The sequence below is a fragment of the Mya arenaria genome, chromosome 8, assembly GCF_026914265.1.
Source record: "Mya arenaria isolate MELC-2E11 chromosome 8, ASM2691426v1".
NCBI lineage: Eukaryota > Metazoa > Mollusca > Bivalvia > Myida > Myidae > Mya > Mya arenaria.
In genome coordinates, this window is record NC_069129.1 from 49469076 (window position 1) to 49491843 (window position 22768).

The window sequence follows — 22768 nt, forward strand, 5'->3', positions numbered from 1 at the left end:
TTACAGCAAATCCATGTAAGTGCTTGCAATGAAGCTTCGTATAAAAATCTTTTGGCATATAAACCTGTGTACAATAGCCTGTAAAAAAATAAGAAGCATCATGGTTCAGTGAGACAAAGTATAGTCATCACATATACAATTTAGCCTGTTATGTTGATAAGTTTCCAGGTTTTGATGCCTTTTCATCAATGCTAAATGTTTTGTTGAATACTCATTGCATTATGGCAATTGTTCACTAAAACATGGAATCTTTTCAAGCACTTGAGATCTGTATCCCACCTTTCTGGTCAGTTTTCATTGACCATAAGCAATGTGCTACTTACCATGTCAAAATCCTCTCTTATATCATGTCAAGTTACTGAGCAAACATGAATAAATGGGATTATTCTATATATCAGCTGATGTAATCATACTTATATCCCCTAAAATGAAGTAATGGTTATTTCTCTAGGTCACACACCCATTTGAGCTGGTGGGTTGCGATCTCATGGGCCCTTTCCAAGAGACTGAGAATGGGTTTCGATACATTTTCACTGCAACAGATTACTATACTAAGTGGGTAGAGGCCTTCCCAATCCAGACAAAATCTGCCAAACATGTCTCTGCATGCATCAAAAAGCTGCTCTACAGACATGGTGCAATGAATGCAATTCTCAGTGATCAAGGGAGAGAATTTATTAATGAGGTAATGACTTAAGGCTGTGATATCACTGTTCGCTGTGCTATTAAGTGTTAATCTGACATTTACAAAAAGATCTTCCATCACATGGGGATGGAACAAAAACGTGTTATACCGAATATTCACTTGAAACTGTTGTGAAATTATTGATGTAAGAATATAAAATATATAAGAACTACTGAATGCTCTTGACATCTTAATATAAATAGATATAAATTAAACTAGTTTTATTAGTAATTTAGTAAAAAAACTGTCTTAATTAAGTTCTTGATAAGTTTGAAACAAATTGCCTTAAATTTAATATAATTTGGATCATTATTGAAATGTGAAAAATAATCTCTAAATGAAATCTTGATCAAGTTAATTCAACATCATCATGTTAATAAAGCTTCTCTCTTAAATTTAGATTAACAAAAATCTCTGTGCTGAATGGGACGTTGGTCACAGGGTTACTGCTGCCTACCATCCACAGACCAATGGGCTTGATGAAAGGACAAACCAGACCATTAAACGGTATGCAAAGTACAGGTTTTACAGGAACAAATCTGCCCCACATGACATTGACATAAAGATTTGCAATTGCGGCCATGTGTGCATGCTTGTTTAATGAGTTTTGGTAATCATAGTGTGCCAGGAAAATATTCCTTTCCTTACTGCAATTCTAGTAGACAAAGAATTATTAGATATTTGGGTAACACTATTGAGGGGTTCACCTGGTTGTTTGGTTTCAGCCGAAACTAGTATGCTGGGAGTATTAGCCAATGATAAAACCAAATAGGCAGGGTATAAGTACCTTGCGTTGCTTATCACATGCAAGCTAAAAGAGTACCCTCGTGTTGCTTATAACATGAAAGCTTGATGAGTACCCTTGCGTTGTTTATAACATGAAAGCTTAAAGGGTTGCCTTGCATTTCTTATAACATGAAAGCTTGAAGGGTTACCTTGCGATGCTTATAACATGAAAGCTTGAAGGATTACATTGCATTGCATATAACATGAAAGCTTGAAGGAATGTTGTTTAGTGCAGATGGTAACTTTAGTTGAATCTGCGGTCAGTTTGAAAGATAAGTCCATTGCAACCAATAGGCTTGAATTTTGCAACATAAAAAAGTATATCAAAACAAGCAATAAATACTGACACTGTGTGTGACAAATCTCTGTGAGAAGAGTCTAGAAAAAAGTTAACTTTAAATTTTTAGGGCATTGAGCAAGTGTGTCAACGGAGGCCAGACGGATTGGGACACTCGTTTAGACCAGGTCTTGTTTTCCCTCCGGACAAAACCCCAGGCTTCCACAAAATATAGCCCCTTCTTCCTGTTGTACGGGAGAGAGGCACAGTATCCAAGTCAACTGCCTGCAGACTTTGGGTCTGATGTAAGTGTTTTTAAGTTAAAGTTCTGGTAGAAATTTTGCATGTAACCACATTTATGTTAATATCTCAGCACATCATGTATTGCATTGAAATCTAATCCAACAGTGATCTATGCATGTTTTGCCAAAACTTGTCAATCCTTACACTGAAAATGGGCGGAATAGGCGAGCGCGCTGTCTTTGTGACAGCTCTTATAAAAATGATTTGGTTTCTGGGTAAAAATTGATTTTTTTCTAAGCAGTATCAGAATCAAGGGGCAGATTTGCAATGGTCTGTTGATCTATGGCCCCTCAATATTATAGTATTTATTGAAGTTGGGCAGCTCACCACTCCAGATCTATTGCAGCTAGAGTCCTTAAACTTGGTAGAATGATGTTAAAGATGCTTTCTTAGCAACCAGCAGTAGTGCATGTTCCCTGTTTTTGGTTCATATTCTAATTTCAGTGCTTATCACTACAAGTATATATCTTCACTTATTTCGTTTTTTTCCATGAAATCTTCCCAATGTGTCCCCCTGAAGAATTGATCAACATAGGTGTACAGGAACGGGAAAGTCAGCAGGCTGAAACCACCGAAAAGGTTAAGATTAACACTGAAAAGGCCAAATTCAAACAGCAAAGAGACTTCAGAAATACACATGAAAAGAAGAAACGTAGATATACAGATATTAAAGTGGGTGATAAAGTGTTAAAATTTAACAGTGCACGAGCCGGACGGAAAAGCAAAGCCGACTTAGGTTATAACTATTCTGGGCCATATGTTGTTTTGGAAGTAGTTGGACACAGGGTTAAGTTAGAAAAGGATGGTAAAATTCTCAAAAGTCTTGTTTCAGTAAACAATGTAAAGCTAGTGCTTGACGAGACAAATGACAATAATAGCAATCTAGAACAACATGATATGCCTAACAACGCTATCCGTTTGTATATTGACAATCTAGATGCAAACAACAATGTAAATAGTCTCCTCCAAGAATGCGCCGCTATATGCAACACATCTAAATCGCCTGTCAGAATGTTTAGGATTAGCAAACAAGTGGAAACCTGTCCAGTTCTGTCCTTTGTAAAAGAGGTATGTACAATATATACACATTGATATATGTTAGTAACATTGTATTATGGTTGAGTAGAAGAAGTACCCCGGTATACATTATCTGATGGTTGATGAAAATAATTATTTAATCATTCGGATTATTTACAATCTTTGTTCTGATGTTAAGCTCAATATATATATAGCTATATGTTATGTTTGTATGATGAAACCTTGAGTGTTGCATTACTACACATGTGTTTAATTTTATGGAGTTTTCAAGTGGTGAGGCCCCATTAAGGACTGCTATAGATGTACAATGACTGAAATTAGGTTAATTTAAACCGAAGTAGTTAAATGAAAATGTAACATGTCTTATCACTAGGTAACAGCCATGTATGGTGACCTGCTCCCTGATATGGAAGACGCTGTTCACAGAGTTAAAGAAAGTGGGGACCCTGAAACACTACTGCTCACTGTCCTAGCCAAGGCCTACATGGAGGACCTACCTCCTGTTGATGTTCTGGAGACTCTGAAAAGTCGCCCAGCATTCCTGTCTGAGTGTCCAAAGCCTGAAGGATTGACAGGATCGGAGCGATTGACAGTTGCAGGAGATGGTTTGGAACAACAGGATCTGAACACACTTGAAGGAAATGAATGGCTGAATGACAAGGTATGATAATTGCTATAGTCAATTTTGACATTACCAGTCAGAGATGACACTTTTGTATTCTTATTTGTATGTGACATTTGAGAAACCCTTGAAAAATTGCGCAACAGTAAATGACGCAACAGTAAATGACGAATAAATGCTGTATGTAATAGTTGCATTTTGATATGATGTTTGCAATGTCCCTGCTTTCAAAACATATTGAGTATTCATTTGCTTTTCACAATGAATGGGTATGAGTTATTATGAAAACTGTTTTCTGTTCAATTTGCAGTTTAATTACTGAGAGCTTTTATGACTGTTTGGTGATATAAGATATAGTAGAATTTCTCACCAGTATTAGTCATTAGCTAAATTTGTCATATCAACCAATTTTTTCCCTTTAGGCGCTCAACAGTTACGCGAAGCTCCTAGCAAGAGAAGCAACTGACTCATCCGAACCCAGTGCGAAAAGGATGTTTGTGATCCCCTCGTATACAGCAGTGTTATGGGATGCTGGAATGTATGATAGATACATGTATACAAAGGTAGAGATTTGCATTAAAATAAGTTTTTATATCTTTGACTCTTCCCAGCAACTTTTATATAATTTATATAACTTTGAGAAAAGTCAATTTATATCTATCAGTCACTTGTTTATACCATGCTGCACATGAAAATTCATATGTATGAAATGTCGAATCTACCATGTGGTATCAAAGATGGTTCCATAACAGCAAAAACCTGATCTGAACGAGTCAAATTTCAATTAAACTTTGTATGCATTGAAACAAAGCATTTCAATGGGAATTAATGTTCCTTTAAATTTTTTAAGTTAAATAACTTATCTTTACCTAAGATCTTTTGAATATCTTTTGCCATAACATGCAAGTTGGTACACACATTGCTTAAAAGGACAGTAAGTTTTACACTTTTGCCCCTTTGAAAGGAAAATGAATTGATTCAAGTTTCTTATGTTCCCGGAGCACACCTTTTTCTCTTAACAAGTTTTAGTCTTGATGTGTACATTTCTACTTCAATATGACATACAATTAGATTAAGGCATATGATATGAAGCGAGCCAGTCAGCATGCAGCTTGGGTAATAGAATGTGTTTGTCTGTTTCAGGTTGATTTTACCCAGTTTGACTTTGTGGTAGTTCCATGGAACAAAAATGGCAACCACTGGGTAGTTCTTGTGGCTCGGCCTAAAGATTTGACTGTGGCAGTTTATGACTCCCTTGGTGCAGACAACCGTCCTCTCATTGACAGATTCTGGTAAGTTGATTTCCACAACTATGATGATTTCAAAAAAGTTAAATCCTTTAAAACCATTGTAGTCACTTGTCATTATTGTGCAAATACTTACAGAATTTGAGTGTGCATTTTAATATGTTGCACTAGACATGATTTTACAATACACAGAAAAGTGTTAGGTGTGAAATGCATTAATAAAAACTTAGTCACGGTAAAGAAAGGAATAGTTTATTATTTGACTCAGTTCGATGAAGATGATTTACATGGTTTCAAGGTATCTTTTAATGAACAAAGATATCTTTGGCTCTTTATAAGTAAGCCATGTACATTTCATATACACTCATTTTATGATTTTATCATTTACTGATCATGAATTCATCAATTGTACAATAATTTACCAACTGTCAGGAATGTTATTATACCAGAGAAGGTCCTGGTCAGAATGCTTCAATACCAAATGAATTTTACATTCTCAAGTGAACATTAACCATTGCTCAAGGGATTATACAATCGGTTAATATTTTATTTTCAGCAATTTTATGAGTGAAAGGTTGAAGATAGTCAATGATGGCCTTCAGCATTGGGAACCAGTTTCTTCCACAACAAATCAACAAACTGATGGCTCGAGTTGTGGGTTGTTTGTTTTGATGGTAAGTGTATGTATAAATTGTCAGTGACATATCCATGGCATTTATTTCTATTAAGATTGCCAAAATTGAATTTAGATTTTTTTTCTTAAATGCACTTTGACTGGCCATGACTATAGCATCATTTCCAGTGATTAGGCCTTTCACTGGTTAGGTTGTTGCAATAGATGATGCTGAGAACCTAAAATGCTACATAAAAGATACTTAAAATGGTATTGTTTATTTTATTATGACATGTTTTTTTATTTCATGGAATCATTTTCCCCCCTTCAGACTCTTGAGTGCCTTGTCAAAGGAAAGGCATCATGGATCCTGCGCCAAGTGCATGTGCCATTGTTCAGACGTTACATCACTGACAGGTTACTATTTAAAGGTCAAAGAAACACATACCTGTGTGATTCTTTCTGGTGCAAGGACCCTAAAGGTAGAAAAGTAAAATGGGTTCAGTGTGATGTATGTTACCGCTGGTGGCACAGAACATGTTGCTCAAAGCCAGATGTGACAATCACCAACAACAATCAATTCCAGTGTGAAGTCTGTGATGCGCAGTATGGGTAATATAAAAAAGTGACAAGAAATTTGTGATAGTGATGGGGATAAAGAGTGTTGTATTGTGTAGAAAATGTGTAACAGTGACACTTATGGGGGTGGGGCGTAGGGAGAGCTGACATGTGAAGGAATTTTGTGACAGTGACACTTATTGGGGGGGGGGGGGTATAGAGTGCCAACATGTGTAGGTAATGTGTGCCAGTGACACTTATGGGGGTGTATAGAGTGGCAACATGTGTAGGAAATGTGTGACAGTGACACTTATGTAGGGTATAGAGTGCCAACATGTGGAGGAATTATGTGACAGTGATATTTTGGAGGGGGGGGGGGGGTTAAAGAGTACTAGCATGTGTAGGAAATATGTGACAGTGACACTTATTTGGGGGGGGGGGGTATAGAGTGCCAACATGTGTAGGAATTGTGTGACAGTGACACTTATGTGGGGGGTATAGAGTGCTAACATGTGTAGGAAATGGGTGACAGTGACACTTATGGGGGGTAAAGTGTGCTAACATGTGTAGGAATTGTGTGACAGTGACACTTATGTGGGGGATGTAGAGTGCTAACATGTGTAGGAATTATGTGACAGTGACACTTATGGGGGGTAAAGTGTGCTAACATGTGTAGGAATTTAGTGACAGTGACACTTATTTGGGGGGGGGTATAGAGTGCTAACATGTGTAGGAATTGTGTGACAGTGACACTTATCGGGGGTATAGAGTGCTAACCTGTGTAGGAATTGTGTGACAGTGACACTTATTGGGGGGGGGAGGGGGTATAGAGTGCCAACATGTGTAGGAAATGTGTGACAGTGACACTTATGTGGGGGGTATAGAGTGCTAACATGTGTAGGAAATGGGTGACAGTGACACTTATGGGGGGTAAAGTGTGCTAACATGTGTAGGAATTGTGTGACAGTGACACTTACGTGGGGGATGTAGAGTGCTAACATGTGTAGGAATTATGTGATAGTGACACTTATGGGGGGTAAAGTGTGCTAACATGTGTAGGAATTGTGTGACAGTGACACTTATCGGGGGTATAGAGTGCTAACCTGTGTAGGAATTGTGTGACAGTGACACTTATTGGGGGGGGGGGTATAGAGTGCTAACATGTGTAGGAATTGTGTGACAGTGACACTTATGTGGGGGGTATAGAGTGCTAACATGTGTAGGAAATGGGTGACAGTGACACTTATGGGGGGTAAAGTGTGCTAACATGTGTAGGAATTGTGTGACAGTGACACTTATGTGGGGGGGATGTAGAGTGCTAACATGTGTAGGAATTATGTGACAGTGACACTTATGGGGGGTAAAGTGTGCTAACATGTGTAGGAATTGTGTGACAGTGACACTTATTGGGGGGGGGGGTATAGAGTGCTAACATGTGTAGGAATTGTGTGACAGTGACACTTATCGGGGGTATAGAGTGCTAACCTGTGTAGGAATTGTGTGACAGTGACACTTATCGGGGTCATAGAGTGCTAACCTGTGTAGGAATTGTGTGACAGTGACACTTATTGGGGGGGGGGGTATAGAGTGCCAACATGTGTAGGAAATGTGTGACAGTGACACTTATGTGGGGGGTATAGAGTGCTAACATGTGTAGGAAATGGGTGAACAGTGACACTTATGGGGGGTAAAGTGTGCTAACATGTGTAGGAATTGTGTGACAGTGACACTTATGTGGGGGATGTAGAGTGCTAACATGTGTAGGAATTATGTGACAGTGAAACTTATGGGGGGTAAAGTGTGCTAACATGTGTAGGAATTTAGTGACAGTGACACTTATTTGGGGGGGGGGGTATAGAGTGCTAACATGTGTAGGAATTGTGTGACAGTGACACTTATCGGGGGTATAGAGTGCTAACCTGTGTAGGAATTGTGTGACAGTGACACTTATTGGGGGGGGGTATAGATTGCCAACATGTGTAGGAAATGTGTGACAGTGACACTTATGTGGGGGGTATAGAGTGCTAACATGTGTAGGAAATGGGTGACAGTGACACTTATGGGGGTAAAGTGTGCTAACATGTGTAGGAATTGTGTGACAGTGACACTTACGTGGGGGATGTAGAGTGCTACATGTGTAGGAGTTATGTGACAGTGACACTTATGGGGGGTAAAGTGTGCTAACATGTGTAGGAATTGTGTGACAGTGACACTTATCGGGGGTATAGAGTGCTAACCTGTGTAGGAATTGTGTGACAGTGACACTAATTGGGGGGGGGGGGTATAGAGTGCCAACATGTGTAGGAAATATGTGACAGTGACACTTATGTGGGGGGTATAGAGTGCTAACATGTGTAGGAAATGGGTGACAGTGACACTTATGGGGGGTAAAGTGTGCTAACATGTGTAGGAATTGTGTGACAGTGACACTTATGTGGGGGATGTAGAGTGCTAACATGTGTAGGAATTATGTGACAGTGACACTTATGGGGGGTAAAGTGTGCTAACATGTGTAGGAATTTAGTGACAGTGACACTTATGGGGGGTATAGAGTGCTAACATGTGTAGGAAATGTGTGACAGTGACACTTATGGGGGTAAAGTGTGCTAACATGTGTAGGAATTGTGTGACAGTGACACTTACGTGGGGGATGTAGAGTGCTAACATGTGTAGGAATTATGTGACAGTGACACTTATGGGGGGTAAAGTGTGCTAACATGTGTAGGAATTGTGTGACAGTGACACTTATCGGGGGTATAGAGTGCTAACCTGTGTAGGAATTGTGTGACAGTGACACTTATTGGGGGGGGGGTATAGAGTGCCAACATGTGTAGGAAATGTGTGACAGTGACACTTATGTGGGGGGTATAGAGTGCTAACATGTGTAGGAAATGGGTGACAGTGACACTTATGGGGGGTAAAGTGTGCTAACATGTGTAGGAATTGTGTGACAGTGACACTTATCGGGGGTATAGAGTGCTAACATGTGTAGGAATTATGTGACAGTGACACTTATGGGGGGTAAAGTGTGCTTACATGTGTAGGAATTTAGTGACAGTGACACTTATTTGGGGGGGGGGTATAGAGTGCTAATAGTGTAGGAAATGGGTGACAGTGACACTTGTGGGGGGTATAGAGTGCGTAATTGTGTAGGAATTATGTGACAGTGACACTTATTGGGGGTAAAGAGTGCTAACCTGTGTAGAAATTATGTGACAGTGACACTTATGTGGGGGTATAGAGTGCTAACATGTGTAGGAATTATGTGACAGTGACACTTATGGGGGGTTGTAGTGTGCTAATATGTGTAGGAAATGAGTGACAGTGACACTTTTGTGGGGGGTATAGAGTGCTAACATGTGTAGGAATTATGTGACAGTGACACTTATGGGGGGTATAGAGTGCTAACATGTGTAGGAGTTATGTGACAGTGACACTTATGTGGGGGTATAGAGTGCTAACATGTGTAGGAATTATGTGACAGTGACACTTATCGGGGGTATAGAGTGCGTAATTGTGTAGGAATTATGTGACAGTGACACTGATGTGACAGTGACACTTATGTGGGGATATAGAGTGCTAACCTGTGTAGGAATTATGTGACAGTGACACTAATGGGGGGTATAGAGTGCTAACATGTGTAGGAATTATGTGACAGTGACACTTATCGGGGGTATAGAGTGCTAACCTGTGTAGGAATTATGTGACAGTGACACTTATCGGGGGTATAGAGTGCTAATATGTGTAGGAATTGTGTGACAGTGACACTTATCGGGGGTATAGAGTGCTAACCTGTGTAGGAATTATGTGACAGTGACACTTATAAGGGGTATAGAGTGCTAACATGTGTAGGAATTGTGTGACAGTGACACTTATGTGGGGGTATAAAGTGCTAACATGTGTAGGAATTATGTGACAGTGACACTTATCGGTGGTATAGAGTGCGCAATTGTGTAGGAATTATGTGACAGTGACACTTATCGGGGTATAGAGTGCTAACATGTGTAGGAATTGTGTGACAGTGACACTTATGTGGGGGTATAGAGTGCTAACATGTGTAGGAATTATGTGACAGTGACACTTATGGGGGGTGGGGGTAAAGTGTGCTAACATGTGTAGGAATTGTGTGACAGTGACACTTATGGGGAGGGGGGGGGTAAAGTGTGCTAACATGTGTAGGAATTGTGTGACAGTGACACTTATGGGGGGGGGGGGGTAAAATGTGCTAACATGTGTAGGAATTGTGTGACAGTGACACTAATGTAGGAGTATAGAGTGCTAACATGTGTAGGAAATGTGTGACAGTGACACTTATGTAGGGTATAGAGTGTTAACATGTGGAGGAATTATGTGACAGTGACACTTGTGGGGGGGGGGGGGGGGTAAAGTGTGCTAACATGTGTAGGAATTGTGTGACAGAGACACTTTTGTGTGGGAGGGGGGTATAGTGTGCTAACGTGTGTAGGAATTGTGTGACAGTGACACTTATGTAGGAGTATTGAGTGCCAACATGTGTAGGAAATGGGTGACAGTGACACTTATGGGGGGGTATAGAGTGCTAACATGTGTAGGAAATGGGTGACAGTGACACTTATGGGGGTATAGAGCGCCAACATGTGTAGGAATTATGTGACAGTGACACCTGGGGGGGGGGGGTATAGGGTGCTAACATGTGTAGGAATTATGTGACAGTGACACCTAGGAGGGGGGGTATAGAGTGCTGACATGTGTAGGAATTATGTGACAGTGACACCTTGGGGGTATAGAGTGCTAACATGGGTAGGAATTGTGTGACAGTGACACCTAGGGGGGTATAGAGTGCTAACATGTGTAGGAATTATGTGACAGTGACTCTTATGCGGGGTATAGAGTGCTGAAATGAGTAGGAAAGGTGTGCCAGTGACTCTTGTGGGGGTGTAGTGTGCTAACATGTGTAGGAATTATGTGCCAGTGACACTTATTGGGGGGGTGGGTTGTAGAGTGCCAACATGTGTAGGAATTATGTGACAGTGACTCTTATGGGGGTATAGTGTGCTAACATGTGTAGCCATTATGCTACATATTCAATCAATCTTACAGTACAGTTAAGTTAGTCAGTCATTCAGTTAGTCTTGGTATTTATTTATTTATTTATTTACTCATTTATTCATTTATATATTTATTTATATAATTATTTATTTATTTATCTATTTATTTATATAATTATTTATTTATCTACTTATTCATACAACTATTTATTTATTTAGTTATTTATTTATTTATCAATTTATTTATTTATTCATTCATTCATTCATTCATTCATTCATTCATTTCATTCCTTCATTTCATTCATTTCATTCATTCATTCATTCATATATTCATTCATTCATTCATTCATTCATTCATTCATTCATTCATTCATTCATTCATCCTTTCATTTATTCATTCAATTATTCGTTCATTCATTAGTATTAGTCGGGAAGGGGGGCTTCGGCTTCACCGGGTGTCTTACACACCGACTAAACTTCACATATTCATTCATTCATTAGTCGGGAAGGGGAGCTTCGGCTTCACCGGGTGTCTTACACACCGACTAAACTTCACATATTCATTCATTCTATCATTAGTCGGGAAGGGGGGCTTCGGCTTCACCGGGTGTCTTACACACCGACTAAACTTCACATTTATTCGATAGGTCATTCATTCATTCATCCATTCATTACACGGGCCATGGCAAGAGCGCCTCCACGTGGTGTAGCCTGGATGTAGATGGATTATGTTCTACTACTTATGCTAAGAAAATTAATCCATCTACAACTAAACGCTCTTAGGTTTTCTTGCATACCGGACGTGTGTTTCTAGCACACCGGATAGGCATTTCCGATGAATTCAGCCGTGCTGGAAAACTCCATCTGGCATCCCCCCTTGCCAGATGAGTCACGCGCTGTGACGTAATAATTTCAATTTCTTTTATAATACACTTTATGTAATCATAATTATGAGATTTAAATAGATAAGTTCCATTAACATTAACTTTACAAAAATATACTTAAAACAAAAACAAAAAACATAATAACCCTTAAAAGACGTGATACTGTAGGAACTTCTTGACGTATGCAGTAAACATCATCGCACGCGCTTTTTGGTGATACTTATAAAAATGCGCTTTTTTATGTATTTTCTCCATAAAATTTATGTATGCTAGAAAAAAATATTTATCAGGTGTGTCCGTTCCGGATAGAAAAATCCGACCCTCGGGCACGCTGCGTGGCCGGTAACTCGGCAAGCCTCGTTACCTGGCAACGCGATGCCCTCGGGTCGGATTTTTCTATTCGGAACGGGAACACATGACAGATACTATCATTCCGGTCATGTGACCAGTGCTGGAAAACCCCATCTTACATACCCCATGTAAGATGAGTCACGCGCAACAACGCGCCACTTCTTATTTCATTTATTTCAGTATGGTTTATGAAAGATATAGTATGCCATTTCAATAAAGCGCAATCAAATATATATGTTTGCAAGACTTTTATTTAAAATAAAACATAATTCATCGTAAAAAACGCTATTTTTAGTTATTTAAAATTACTGCGCTCTATGACGCTCCTGGTAAATGATCAACTTACAAGGCAAAAATGGTCCCAGAATCGGCACTTGTCATTAAAAATACGCCATTTTGTTTGCCATGAAAATTTTCTCACTTAATGTTTGCCAGAAATCACATTACGTCCTCCCCCTTGAATATAATACATATATCTTAGTATATCTTAATGATTTCGTACCAAATAATAATTCTATTTTCACCAAAAAATAATAATATTTTCGCCCAAAGTAGCCTTATTTTCGATAAAATCATTAATTAATGCTAAATAACCGTCACCTGAATATAAGAATGATATAAACAAAGTTTTTATCTAAAAAAAATCTACCTAATGACAAACATTTCTAATCTTATTTTCGTATTTTAGTCAACAAAGCTATTTTCGCGAAAATAGAGTATTTCGTATTTTAGACTAAAATACGAAAACAGTGAATAAGTATATATGTGTTATATTTGAGTTGAGTTATGGCAATGATTTACTTAAGCAATAAGTAGACCAGGAATCAACGATTATTTTCATTATTTATTCATTCAATTTAAAGCACGTACATAGCAATGAAACATATCATGGAGTACAAATAAAAACATTTATATAAAACTTAACATCAGTTTAAACTCACTACAAGTCTATTATCCTCATTCATGAGGACGTTTCGCTTGTCTGCCCTTTGCGTTTTTTGCGAATGACCTTAGGACTGTTCCAAGAAACACGTCCATGCCACCTTCCCTTTTGCCCGGGTGAACCAATTAAGTCTCTATCATAATGTCTGGTGAATGTCAGACGCTTCCCCATGTCGTCATAATCATCCACAAGAGCCTTTTTAAGTCTTTCATTTACTGATTTTCTGATTTTTGTTGGTGTCATGTTCGTATGTGCCGGAAATCTTCCTCTCTGGACGATGGCAGACACCCACACACGCTCTGTTCCACGCTGCTTCAATTCAGACACTAGCCTCATTATATTGGTAGCGATCTCTTCGGGTCGACACTGCCCATCGATGTCATTTCCTCCGGTGTTCATGAAGACATCTGGAATAATAAAATAAATAATATTACCTATATAATATAACGAAAACCAGTGCATACTTAGGCGTGATTCAGATATAGGAGTTGAGAGTTTAGTAAATGGAGTAAAAAGGAAAAACTGTTTGTCAAAGACATACCTATTCAAACAAGACTTCATTCTGATTTTGAAACACACCAACAGGACGAAATAGCCAATACATACCTGCGGGAATATCAGGCGACCACCAAGATAGCTATCCGTAGCACCGATGATGGCAATTGTTTATTCAACGCCGTTTTTACTCTGTTGGTTGGCAACGAGTCACGAAGCATTGAACAGATGCTGTCTAGAAATGGTGGTCAATAAATACAAATTCCTCAATCATAAGAAAGCAAGATCATTCAAAGAAGTTAGTCCTTATTATATCCATACATACATTTACAAAAAGTAAGATGAATTTGAGCACTGAACAGTGATAACATTAATTGCTAATTATATTTTTAAGGTTGACGAACTGTAAACTTGATATGTTGACGAAACAACTACCCATTCTGTAAAGTGCTGTGTTCTTTTATGAAAATAACTTAAAGGGTGATCGTAAACATTTCGTAAAACTGCGAGTAGCATTACAAACATCGGTATTACAACTGCTTCTGTACAGCGCCGTAGCCACACTGAGGCACACCGAGGCAGCAGCATCGGTTAAAATTTGCAATGCAAAAATAAAAAAAGGTAATGAAAAGTAATAAATTTGCATCTGAATTCGAGACACCACCACAATATAACAGAACTAAGAACAATTATGCACAATGTCGTAGTAACAGCTATAGATGCTAAGGCAAGTTCAGGCACGATCCTCGCTGTTATTGAGCCTTGTCCGACTCCGTTCGACAGCAATTTTTGCGCGCTATTGTTCAAAAGATCCGCATGAATTTTACCCTACATTGGTAGACATCGCTTTGTACAGGTCAAGAATCGGGGTTTGTGATGGACCTGGACACATTTTGAGTGGTTGGCGCAGACGGTTTTATTGATATGATCCTCTGCATTGTCAAGATTTACGGTCATGAACGTAAGGGTTACAAAATCATACTAAGGTCCAGGTCCGACAATGATTCATTGAGAAGAACTGCATTTAACTAGTATGACCTATAAATAAAACGCCTGTGTGATGCAAAAAAGTCGAAAGCAAGCAGCACCGGTATTTATCACTTCATGTCGTAACTACTTTGCCTGCTCCAATGTTGTATTCCACATTCTTTACAGTTTGTCCGGATTTAGCAGTTTTGGTCATAAACAGTTTTCGTATGAAGAGATATTTAACATTCTTAACTTCAATGTTAAACTGTTCCAAGTAACCTGCAATTAAACAGAGAAAGTTCAACATTTCTAGGGAGACGCACTGTAACTGGCTACGGTATGCCGATAGTGAATTTGTGTTTGCACATGCAGATGTTAGGCACATAGAATTTAATTGTTCACCATTTAAAGATTGGAAAATGCTGTTAAGGGTTAAAATAGGTATCTTACCAAGTCACAACAGTTCTAAAACACATGTGTATTAAAGAGGTAACCGCTAGTGTGATATTTATAAAAAGTTTGTACAGGAAAAACAGAATCGATAAATGCGTTGTTGAGCACAGCTTATTCCGATAAATTATTCGAAAACAGACATGTTCTTATTGCCATAGTTCACCAAGTTATTATAACACTTTCATCACGAGAAATTCCTCTTAGAGGGAGGTGGTTAAAAGATCAAAACCGCGAGGGTAGCAATTTTAACTTCTTTAACTGGATAAGCAGACATGATGAACAACTTTCTAACCATCTGAAAAGTAGTCTAAAGAAAGCGAAGTATACATCGCAATTCCAAATGGAAACATTACATGTATGGTTGACTATATACGTGAAAAGATTGTATGTGATGTTTCAAAATGCCAGTTTTTTGGCATCATAGTTGATGAAATGACTGATATTAGTGTAACAGAACAGATGAGTGTTTGTGTGCGGTATATTGTTGGTAAGGAAATAAATGTTTTTTTAGAACTGCCACGAAGTGATGCAAGGACCATTTCAAACAACCTTATTGAAAACCTACACAACTGGACTTAGATCTAACGAAGTGGCGAGGGAAAGGGATTGATGTTGCATAGATAAGGAGAGGCAAATCTAATTATGCACTCAGGTTCCACAAATTCACAATTGTATGAGCACCTTTCAACATCTTACTCACTAATCTTTAAAAAGGAAAACATAATCTTAACAGACACATGTCGGGTAAAAGCGCAGTGTCGACCTTTTTAGCCGATGCATCAGTGTGAGGAGGAAAACGGGGCTGTCATATTTCAATGTGCCTCGAAACGACAGACTCTCCCAACACTCAGTGTTTCATTAGTACCCTGTTGGTTCATTATGAGCATATGTACGACGCACTCAATGATACTGTTGAGGAATCGTCTGGCAAGTCAGCTATTGATGTGTCAAGTTATTTGTGGTCAATGGAAATAATCGAGTTTATTGTGGAGGCATTTTGACCAAATATATATTGGCATTCATAAGGCCACTACATGTCTGTTAAGCCTGTGACTTGTTACGGCCGGGCTCACATTGAAGCTAACAACCTTGATATCCGCAGAGGTATACGAGCCAAATCCGTCTATTTTAAACATATCTATGACAGGTCAGTGAGAATAGCTGTACGAAAAATTATTGTGCAGTGTATGTTTATGAACTTATAGTTTTGCTCCCCATAGCTTTACAGAGGAAAAAAGGTATATATAGATGAATTTATATAGATTTATCAATATATACTTCTTATTTCAAAATCATGTGGCACGACGGTTGTAAAAATTTGAATCAGTTGCAGGCGTACTGATATATGTGAAAAAGAGTGCCGGACGAGATCGTTGAGGATCTGCTTGAGATATGTGGGCAGATCCGCCGTCTCGTCGGGAAGGCGGCACTTAGTAGTGTCGTCGAACTCCTGCCGAGACGTCACGCGTCAGCTGAAGAGCGGCGGCATGTCTTCCTGGTCGTCAATTCCCAGCGGATCAAGACGGCGGCAGTTGTGCCAACCAGGCACATTTCAAGCGACGGTGTACACCTCACGCACGAGGGTAATCGCGTTCTGCTCAGGTGTCTGTATCATGCAGTACCGGTAGTTAAGGAATATAACGAAACGGCCCTTTTCAGGGCCAATAAAACATTACGTCTAACAATAATGTCTTACAATTGTCAATCAAACACCACCAGTTTCCGTTCTATATTCTGTTAATTAAGTCAAGTTTTATTAGATTTGTTCATACAAAATGACATTAAATGGCGATTAATTGGAATATATCAAAAACACTGTCTTTCATATTAATTATTTGTATCCCCTTTTTATACAAAACGGACAAACGCGGACATCATACAATATATACGTCTTCAATAATAATTCACCATCCTATAAGTGCATTGGGTGCAGCGGTCTTACATTTCTCACGACTTACATTTCACACACCGTAGTGTGAAATCTGTAAGATCTTGCAAATCTCACGGTCTGGTGCAATATTTAACGACGCACCGGCTGTCAAAACAAAGTGACATGCAATTCGCGAATTCCTAATCTGGCCATACACAAAATCATTTTGACATGTTGGAACAAATATATGTCTGGTTTTGTGAGGTAAAATAACGTTGACAACTAACAAATTTTCTCGATTTTTTGACCGGTATCCGGAATTCTGGGGTTCCGGTTATGTAGGGATTTTTTTACATTGAAAATAGAAGGGGAAAACAGAGACTCTGAAAAAAGTCCGGTATCCCGAGGATTCCGGTTTTGTGGAGTTCCGGTTTAGTGAGTTTCTACTGTATAATGCCCACCGCGTTCTTTTCTATAATTTCCCCACATTCTACCGCATTGAGTCACTGCGATACGCTGCATTGCATAGTGTTAATTTACGGTAATTAAGGTAGCTTCAGGGTAAGGTTACCCACGCAATTGAGTGAGATTCATTCTGCATTCGTGGTTCAATTAACATGTACAAATTTCTATTTGTACCACCTTTATCTGTTAAAATACCTGTGTAGTGGTAAGCAGCATTGAGGCGACACGCCACATGCATGCATGTTTTTCGGAAGACGCATGCTGTAGCAGCAGATGAACGCTGTGATGACGCGCACCACGGCCTTGGCTACCGCGGAATATTTTTCTGTGATTCTTCGCAATGATGCTAACTCTCCCACTGTGTCTAAACGTTTGTAGCTAAAAATGCGTGGTTGGTAGTGTAAAATTTCTTGACAGAAAATGGTAACCAGTCTGTTCTAAATTACCATGGTATGTATTGGGGGCAAGGCAAAATTTATAGAATTATTACACTGTTTTTAACATGTATATATATATATATTTCTGAGAAAACAACAGACATTTGATTGTTAGTCTTTTGTTTTGCTCTAATAATGACAGTCTGATGTTTTATTTTCTGTTCATATAATTGTCCTTATTGCTCATTTTTACTATGCAAATAAATAAGTACTTTTGAAACCATTTTCTTTATATATTTCATACCAAGTGGTCATAACCAGTAATACGATTGCTTATCTGGCAGAACTTCATGCTACTGAGAAAATGGCCCTCTTAAATACAAACTACATTGTAGGGTGATACATAATAATAAATAGTTCTTAGATGCCGACCATTAGAATGTATTAAAACACACTGATATATGGCTATTGTACATTCCAGGAAAAAGACTGTAGCCTTGTCAGTGCCTTTCAATCCTGAGGTATGACAAGATTCATTAAATTTGACATTAGGGCCTAAAACATATAAGCTCACAGAGGTTTTATTACCGACTACCCTGGTATTGTTTTTTGTTATATATTTCTTAAAACTCTTTATTAAAGTGTATAGGAGCATAGCTATGAAGGTTTTGATGTTGTGTGGATGGTACAAGTTCAACACCCTTATAAAAATGCTTATGCTTGATGACAAAAACAAATACTAGTATTCCATAAAAGAGATTTGAATTTAAAAATAATTTTTGAATTTAATAAATGTTACTTTACTGTAGTCTTGGGCGATTTCTTTTCTTTAACCTTGGTGGCCGGTTTGATATATGTGTGAAGATTTTGCGTGTTAAACATGAATGCTTATATGCTTCTATATAGTATATCTTGTATTGATCTTTTGTTTCTATTTTTAGGCCCAGGGAACAACTGTCAAATCCGGTGCTAAGAGCAAGGTACGATACTCAGACGGGGTGATACGTCGAACCAACTGGGTGGGCAATGTGCTTGAAGATACCATCCTGCAGATATTTGCCAACGGGGAGATGGATGTATTTGTAAACATAATCAAGGTGAAATGGTTATTGACACATGATTGTTATGACACATGTATAGTTTCATCGCATTCTGCACCTAGGGTTTCCCTCACACAGTATGCACATGTTTTGGACTCAATTTGCAAGCTAGGGATGCCCATTTTGAACTAACCATGCATCCCTAGGACCCCCAAATCGAGGGGTGAAAGCGAAAAGGTCCTATCTTCTTCTTTATTTAATGTCACTTAGAACCTTTTCACATTCATCCCTCGATTAATAAAACTTCCATTGATTGGAAGCGATGCATTACAACCCAATATGATTTCCACAGACCCTACATTTATCAAGTATAACAACCACATTTAAGTTATGCCCAACTTAGTACTCACTTCTTCAAATTCTGTTTATACTCACCTATTTACTTGTGAAAAATGAACATTTCAAAACAATTACAGGCTCCACTAAACCAAGGTCACAGCATTAAGAATATGAACAAAATGTTCCGATATTATGTTTATTGTACATATTATTTAAGCTATGTTATGAAGAGACATTCTCATTCATCTGAGGTTTGATTATGATAAATCATCATCACTCTGGTGAACAAGAATGTGAAGAGATTAAATGATATAAACTATAAATATATGATGGCATGATAGCTGAAAACTAAGGGTAAACAAAGTAGAGTGCTCAGCTCAAGAGGGATGTAACTTAATATAAAAGTTTAGTTTGTTTTGCACTATTATATTACATAAGCGCTTGAACTAGAGATGAGACTACTAGCCCTAATTGGCTTCTATGTTGTCCGATTACTGCACTCCCTTCTCATTAAGGCAACCCCGGTTCAATTCCCAGCGTGGGGGCATGTGAGTTTGGTATGTGGTCATCAAGCCAGACAATTGGGTTCCCCCAGGCACTTTGGTGTTCCCCCGCAACACAAAACCACACTCTAAGACTACATTGTGCCGACAAGAGTGATTAATATAATGTTGTATTATTTTGTTTCACCAACTTTGTTTAAAGTATGGAAGCATTTATAAACAAAAAACTGGCTTCTTAGCTAGTATTGACCTCTCTCTCTCTATACATATATATATTGGCTTTGCAGGTTGAAGTTGTTCCAAGCTACTCTGCACTGAAGGTTTGGTGGGAGGCAAGCGGAGTGCATGAAAAAGACAAACAAACTCAACAGCTCCTTGAAACACAGGCTGGCAAACTCAGGTGAGCATTGCTCCCAACATCAAGCCCGGGACTTTGTTAAACATCTAAATCAACCCTCGCACATTCATATGAAGTATCTTGAAAGAATATATGATTGGTAAATGTATTGTACGTTATTCTTCAATGACAGTTACCGCAAATTACCCGTATTTTATCAGTGTATGTATACCATGTGACAAATTACGTCATACATGCTACGTCAGAAGGCAATATTTGGCTTAAAATATAGACTTAAAACAAAGATAACTTTTCTTTTACTTCACCATTTAAAAAGAAACAGGGCAGTCTATGCTGCTTAAAGAGCCTCACCTTCGTTTTATTACCGTAGTTTGATAAGGTGATTATTTTCATTAAACACTTCGACAAACCTGTTTCACAAAATAATGTTTTGACAGTGCTTCTTCAGACGGCCGTTTTGTGAAAAGGGCTTTTAAGTGTTTTTAGAAACTAGACTTTCAATCAAACTCTGGTAAAAGACCAAAAGAAGGGCTCCGTAAGCGGCGTAAACTGCGTTGTGTTTCATTTAAAATTGTGAAGAAATCGTGGAGTTATCTTTGTTTAAAGTCTTCGTTCAAAGCAAAATGTTGCCTTCAGACATACCATTTATGACGTAATTTAATTAAATGCTTCCAGCAGATAATTTAATTGTTAATGAAATCGAAACCAATTCCCATCACTACCTTTATTGAGAGATGAATCAGTATTAAAGATGTATTTTTATTGCAGGCACTTGTTACTTCAGTCTCAGGTGTGTGGGCGTGTGCCTCCGGTCGTGTTCATGAGGGATATCAGCGCAGCTCGCCAGAAGCAAATAGAGGAGCTACTTCATAACCTTGACACGGGGCCTCCAGATACGGAAACAGAGCTGGATGTGACAGAGCAAGACAAGCTTGAACAGCAGGAAGATTGGAAAAGGAAACAAGCATGGAAATCTACTGGGCATAGTACTGATTTGGTGGTGAAACCAGGTGAAACTGATGTTGAAAGAATTGAGTTTGAGGACAAATTGTTTGATAATCATGAAGTTGATAGTAATATATGTGAAGGTGTATCATACAGTTTTGATAAAGAATTGAGTGCTGAAGAGAAAGGGGTTGAAGAAATTGATTTAGAAAGAGTAAGAACTAGTGACTTCAAGTTAAGACAAGATCTGTATGGGTTACAGCATGATTCCCTTATGAAGAAAGTGCTAGATAGCAAGCTGGCAAAAAGGCCCCTTGCTGCAGTAGAGGAAAAAGAAACATTCAATATGGACAGACTGGTTTTCAAGCAAGATAAGAAAAGAGCCTATAAGCCTTTTAAAGTATCAAAAAGAAGATTAGAAAGATTAGAAAGGCAGACTTATGGATACAATAATTATGATGATTAGAAATGTAATTTTTGTTCTTTTTTATGTGTGGTACTTTGCGGAAATGTTTAGCAATAAAGTTTCATGTATATAGTTTATTTATAGCAATCTGTTAAATGAATATCAGCAATTTTAGTAATGCGATGTTTAAGAGCCATGAACCTCCAAGTGCAAGGCCATTATTATGTGTTAAAGGTCAGATTGCTGTATTTTTCATGTCTGCTCCACGAAATTATAAGAGGCCATTTTGATTAAATATTGATTTCATAATAAGGATTGAATATCAATGATAATTAATGATGTTCAAATGACAGGATGTGCTGTATCAGTAGTTAATTAGTAGTATAACAAATCCAAATATATTATAACAAGAGGCCCACAAGGGCCTATGCTCTACTAAGACCTTGTTTTGTCATTTTCTATACATATGGTATACGGTACACTGTGTGTATACCAGGTGATAAATTGTGTCATAAATGCTGTGTTGGAAGGCAATATTTTGCTTCAAATGAAGACTAAACAAAGATTACTTTTCTATTTCTTCACCATATTAAGTGAAACATAGTGCAGTCTACGCCCCTAACAGAGCCCTGTCTGAGGTCTTTAACCAGGGTTTGATTGAGAGTGTAGTTTGTTTAAACACTTCAACAAACCTTCTCACAATACGATCGTCAGATGGAGCACTGTCAAAAAATTATTTCGGAAACAGGTTTGTCGAAGTGTTTGATGAAAATAATCATCAAATTTTGTTAATAAAACAAAGGCGCGGTCCTTTAAGCGACATAGACTGCCCTTTGTTTCATTTAAAATGGTGTAGTAAATTAAAAGTTATCTTTGATTTAAGTCTTGATCCTAAGCAAAATGCTGCCTTATGATGTAGCATTTATCACGTGGTATACACACACTGGTATATATTGGTAATAGGCAACAAACTGATAGCCCCCATTACCGTTTTGTAACATAAAGGTGAAAGGTGGATATGGAGACTCTATTGAAAAGAGAAAAGTTGCCAATTTACAATCATGTATGGGCGGATTTGGCTGTTATTCGAATAAAACTAAAGCCCTATCTAACTTCTGTACACGTTTTATCAATACAATACTTCATCCTGATCTCGTTTACAAGCAATGGTTTACTGACACACGTACGGCGGACACGATGCCATCTCATAAGCC

The 22768-nt window shown here is 38.3% G+C and overlaps 2 protein-coding genes across 3 annotated transcripts; both read left to right on the plus strand.

The window, feature by feature from the left end:
* The first annotated feature begins 3536 nt into the window (after window positions 1-3536).
* Window positions 3537-6264, plus strand: LOC128242615 (sentrin-specific protease 1-like). Its single transcript, XM_052959835.1, has 5 exons — window positions 3537-3750; window positions 4134-4274; window positions 4855-5003; window positions 5515-5632; window positions 5903-6264. Exons 1-5 carry the CDS (start codon window positions 3574-3576, stop codon window positions 6185-6187), a joined length of 870 nt encoding a protein of 289 aa, XP_052815795.1. The 5' UTR covers window positions 3537-3573; the 3' UTR covers window positions 6188-6264.
* An 11053-nt stretch (window positions 6265-17317) lies between these two features.
* LOC128244770 (uncharacterized) lies at window positions 17318-22738 on the plus strand. 2 transcript variants are annotated; one of them, XM_052962848.1, is made up of 5 exons: window positions 17318-17385; window positions 18445-18484; window positions 18905-19060; window positions 20133-20245; window positions 20972-22738. In XM_052962848.1, the coding sequence occupies exons 1-5, from the start codon at window positions 17369-17371 to the stop codon at window positions 21612-21614; spliced, it is 969 nt and encodes a 322-aa protein (XP_052818808.1). In that variant the 5' UTR covers window positions 17318-17368; the 3' UTR covers window positions 21615-22738. The 2 variants fall into 2 exon arrangements, with proteins under 2 accessions (XP_052818808.1, XP_052818807.1); XM_052962847.1 differs by lacking the exon at window positions 17318-17385 and having other exon boundaries at window positions 18397-18484.
* Window positions 22739-22768: the final 30 nt, after the last annotated feature.

Coding starts and splice junctions, on each gene's coding strand:
- LOC128242615 (XM_052959835.1), top strand. CDS start 3,574: ATGGAGGACCTACCTCCTGTTGATGTTCTGGAGACTCTGAAAAGTCGC. Junction 3,751..4,133: donor ATGAATGGCTGAATGACAAG/GTATGATAATTG, acceptor TTTTCCCTTTAG/GCGCTCAACAGTTACGCGAA. Junction 5,633..5,902: donor GTGGGTTGTTTGTTTTGATG/GTAAGTGTATGT, acceptor TCCCCCCTTCAG/ACTCTTGAGTGCCTTGTCAA.
- LOC128244770 (XM_052962847.1), top strand. CDS start 18,425: ATGGCTATTGTACATTCCAGGAAAAAGACTGTAGCCTTGTCAGTGCCT. Junction 18,485..18,904: donor CAGTGCCTTTCAATCCTGAG/GTATGACAAGAT, acceptor TTCTATTTTTAG/GCCCAGGGAACAACTGTCAA. Junction 19,061..20,132: donor TATTTGTAAACATAATCAAG/GTGAAATGGTTA, acceptor TTGGCTTTGCAG/GTTGAAGTTGTTCCAAGCTA.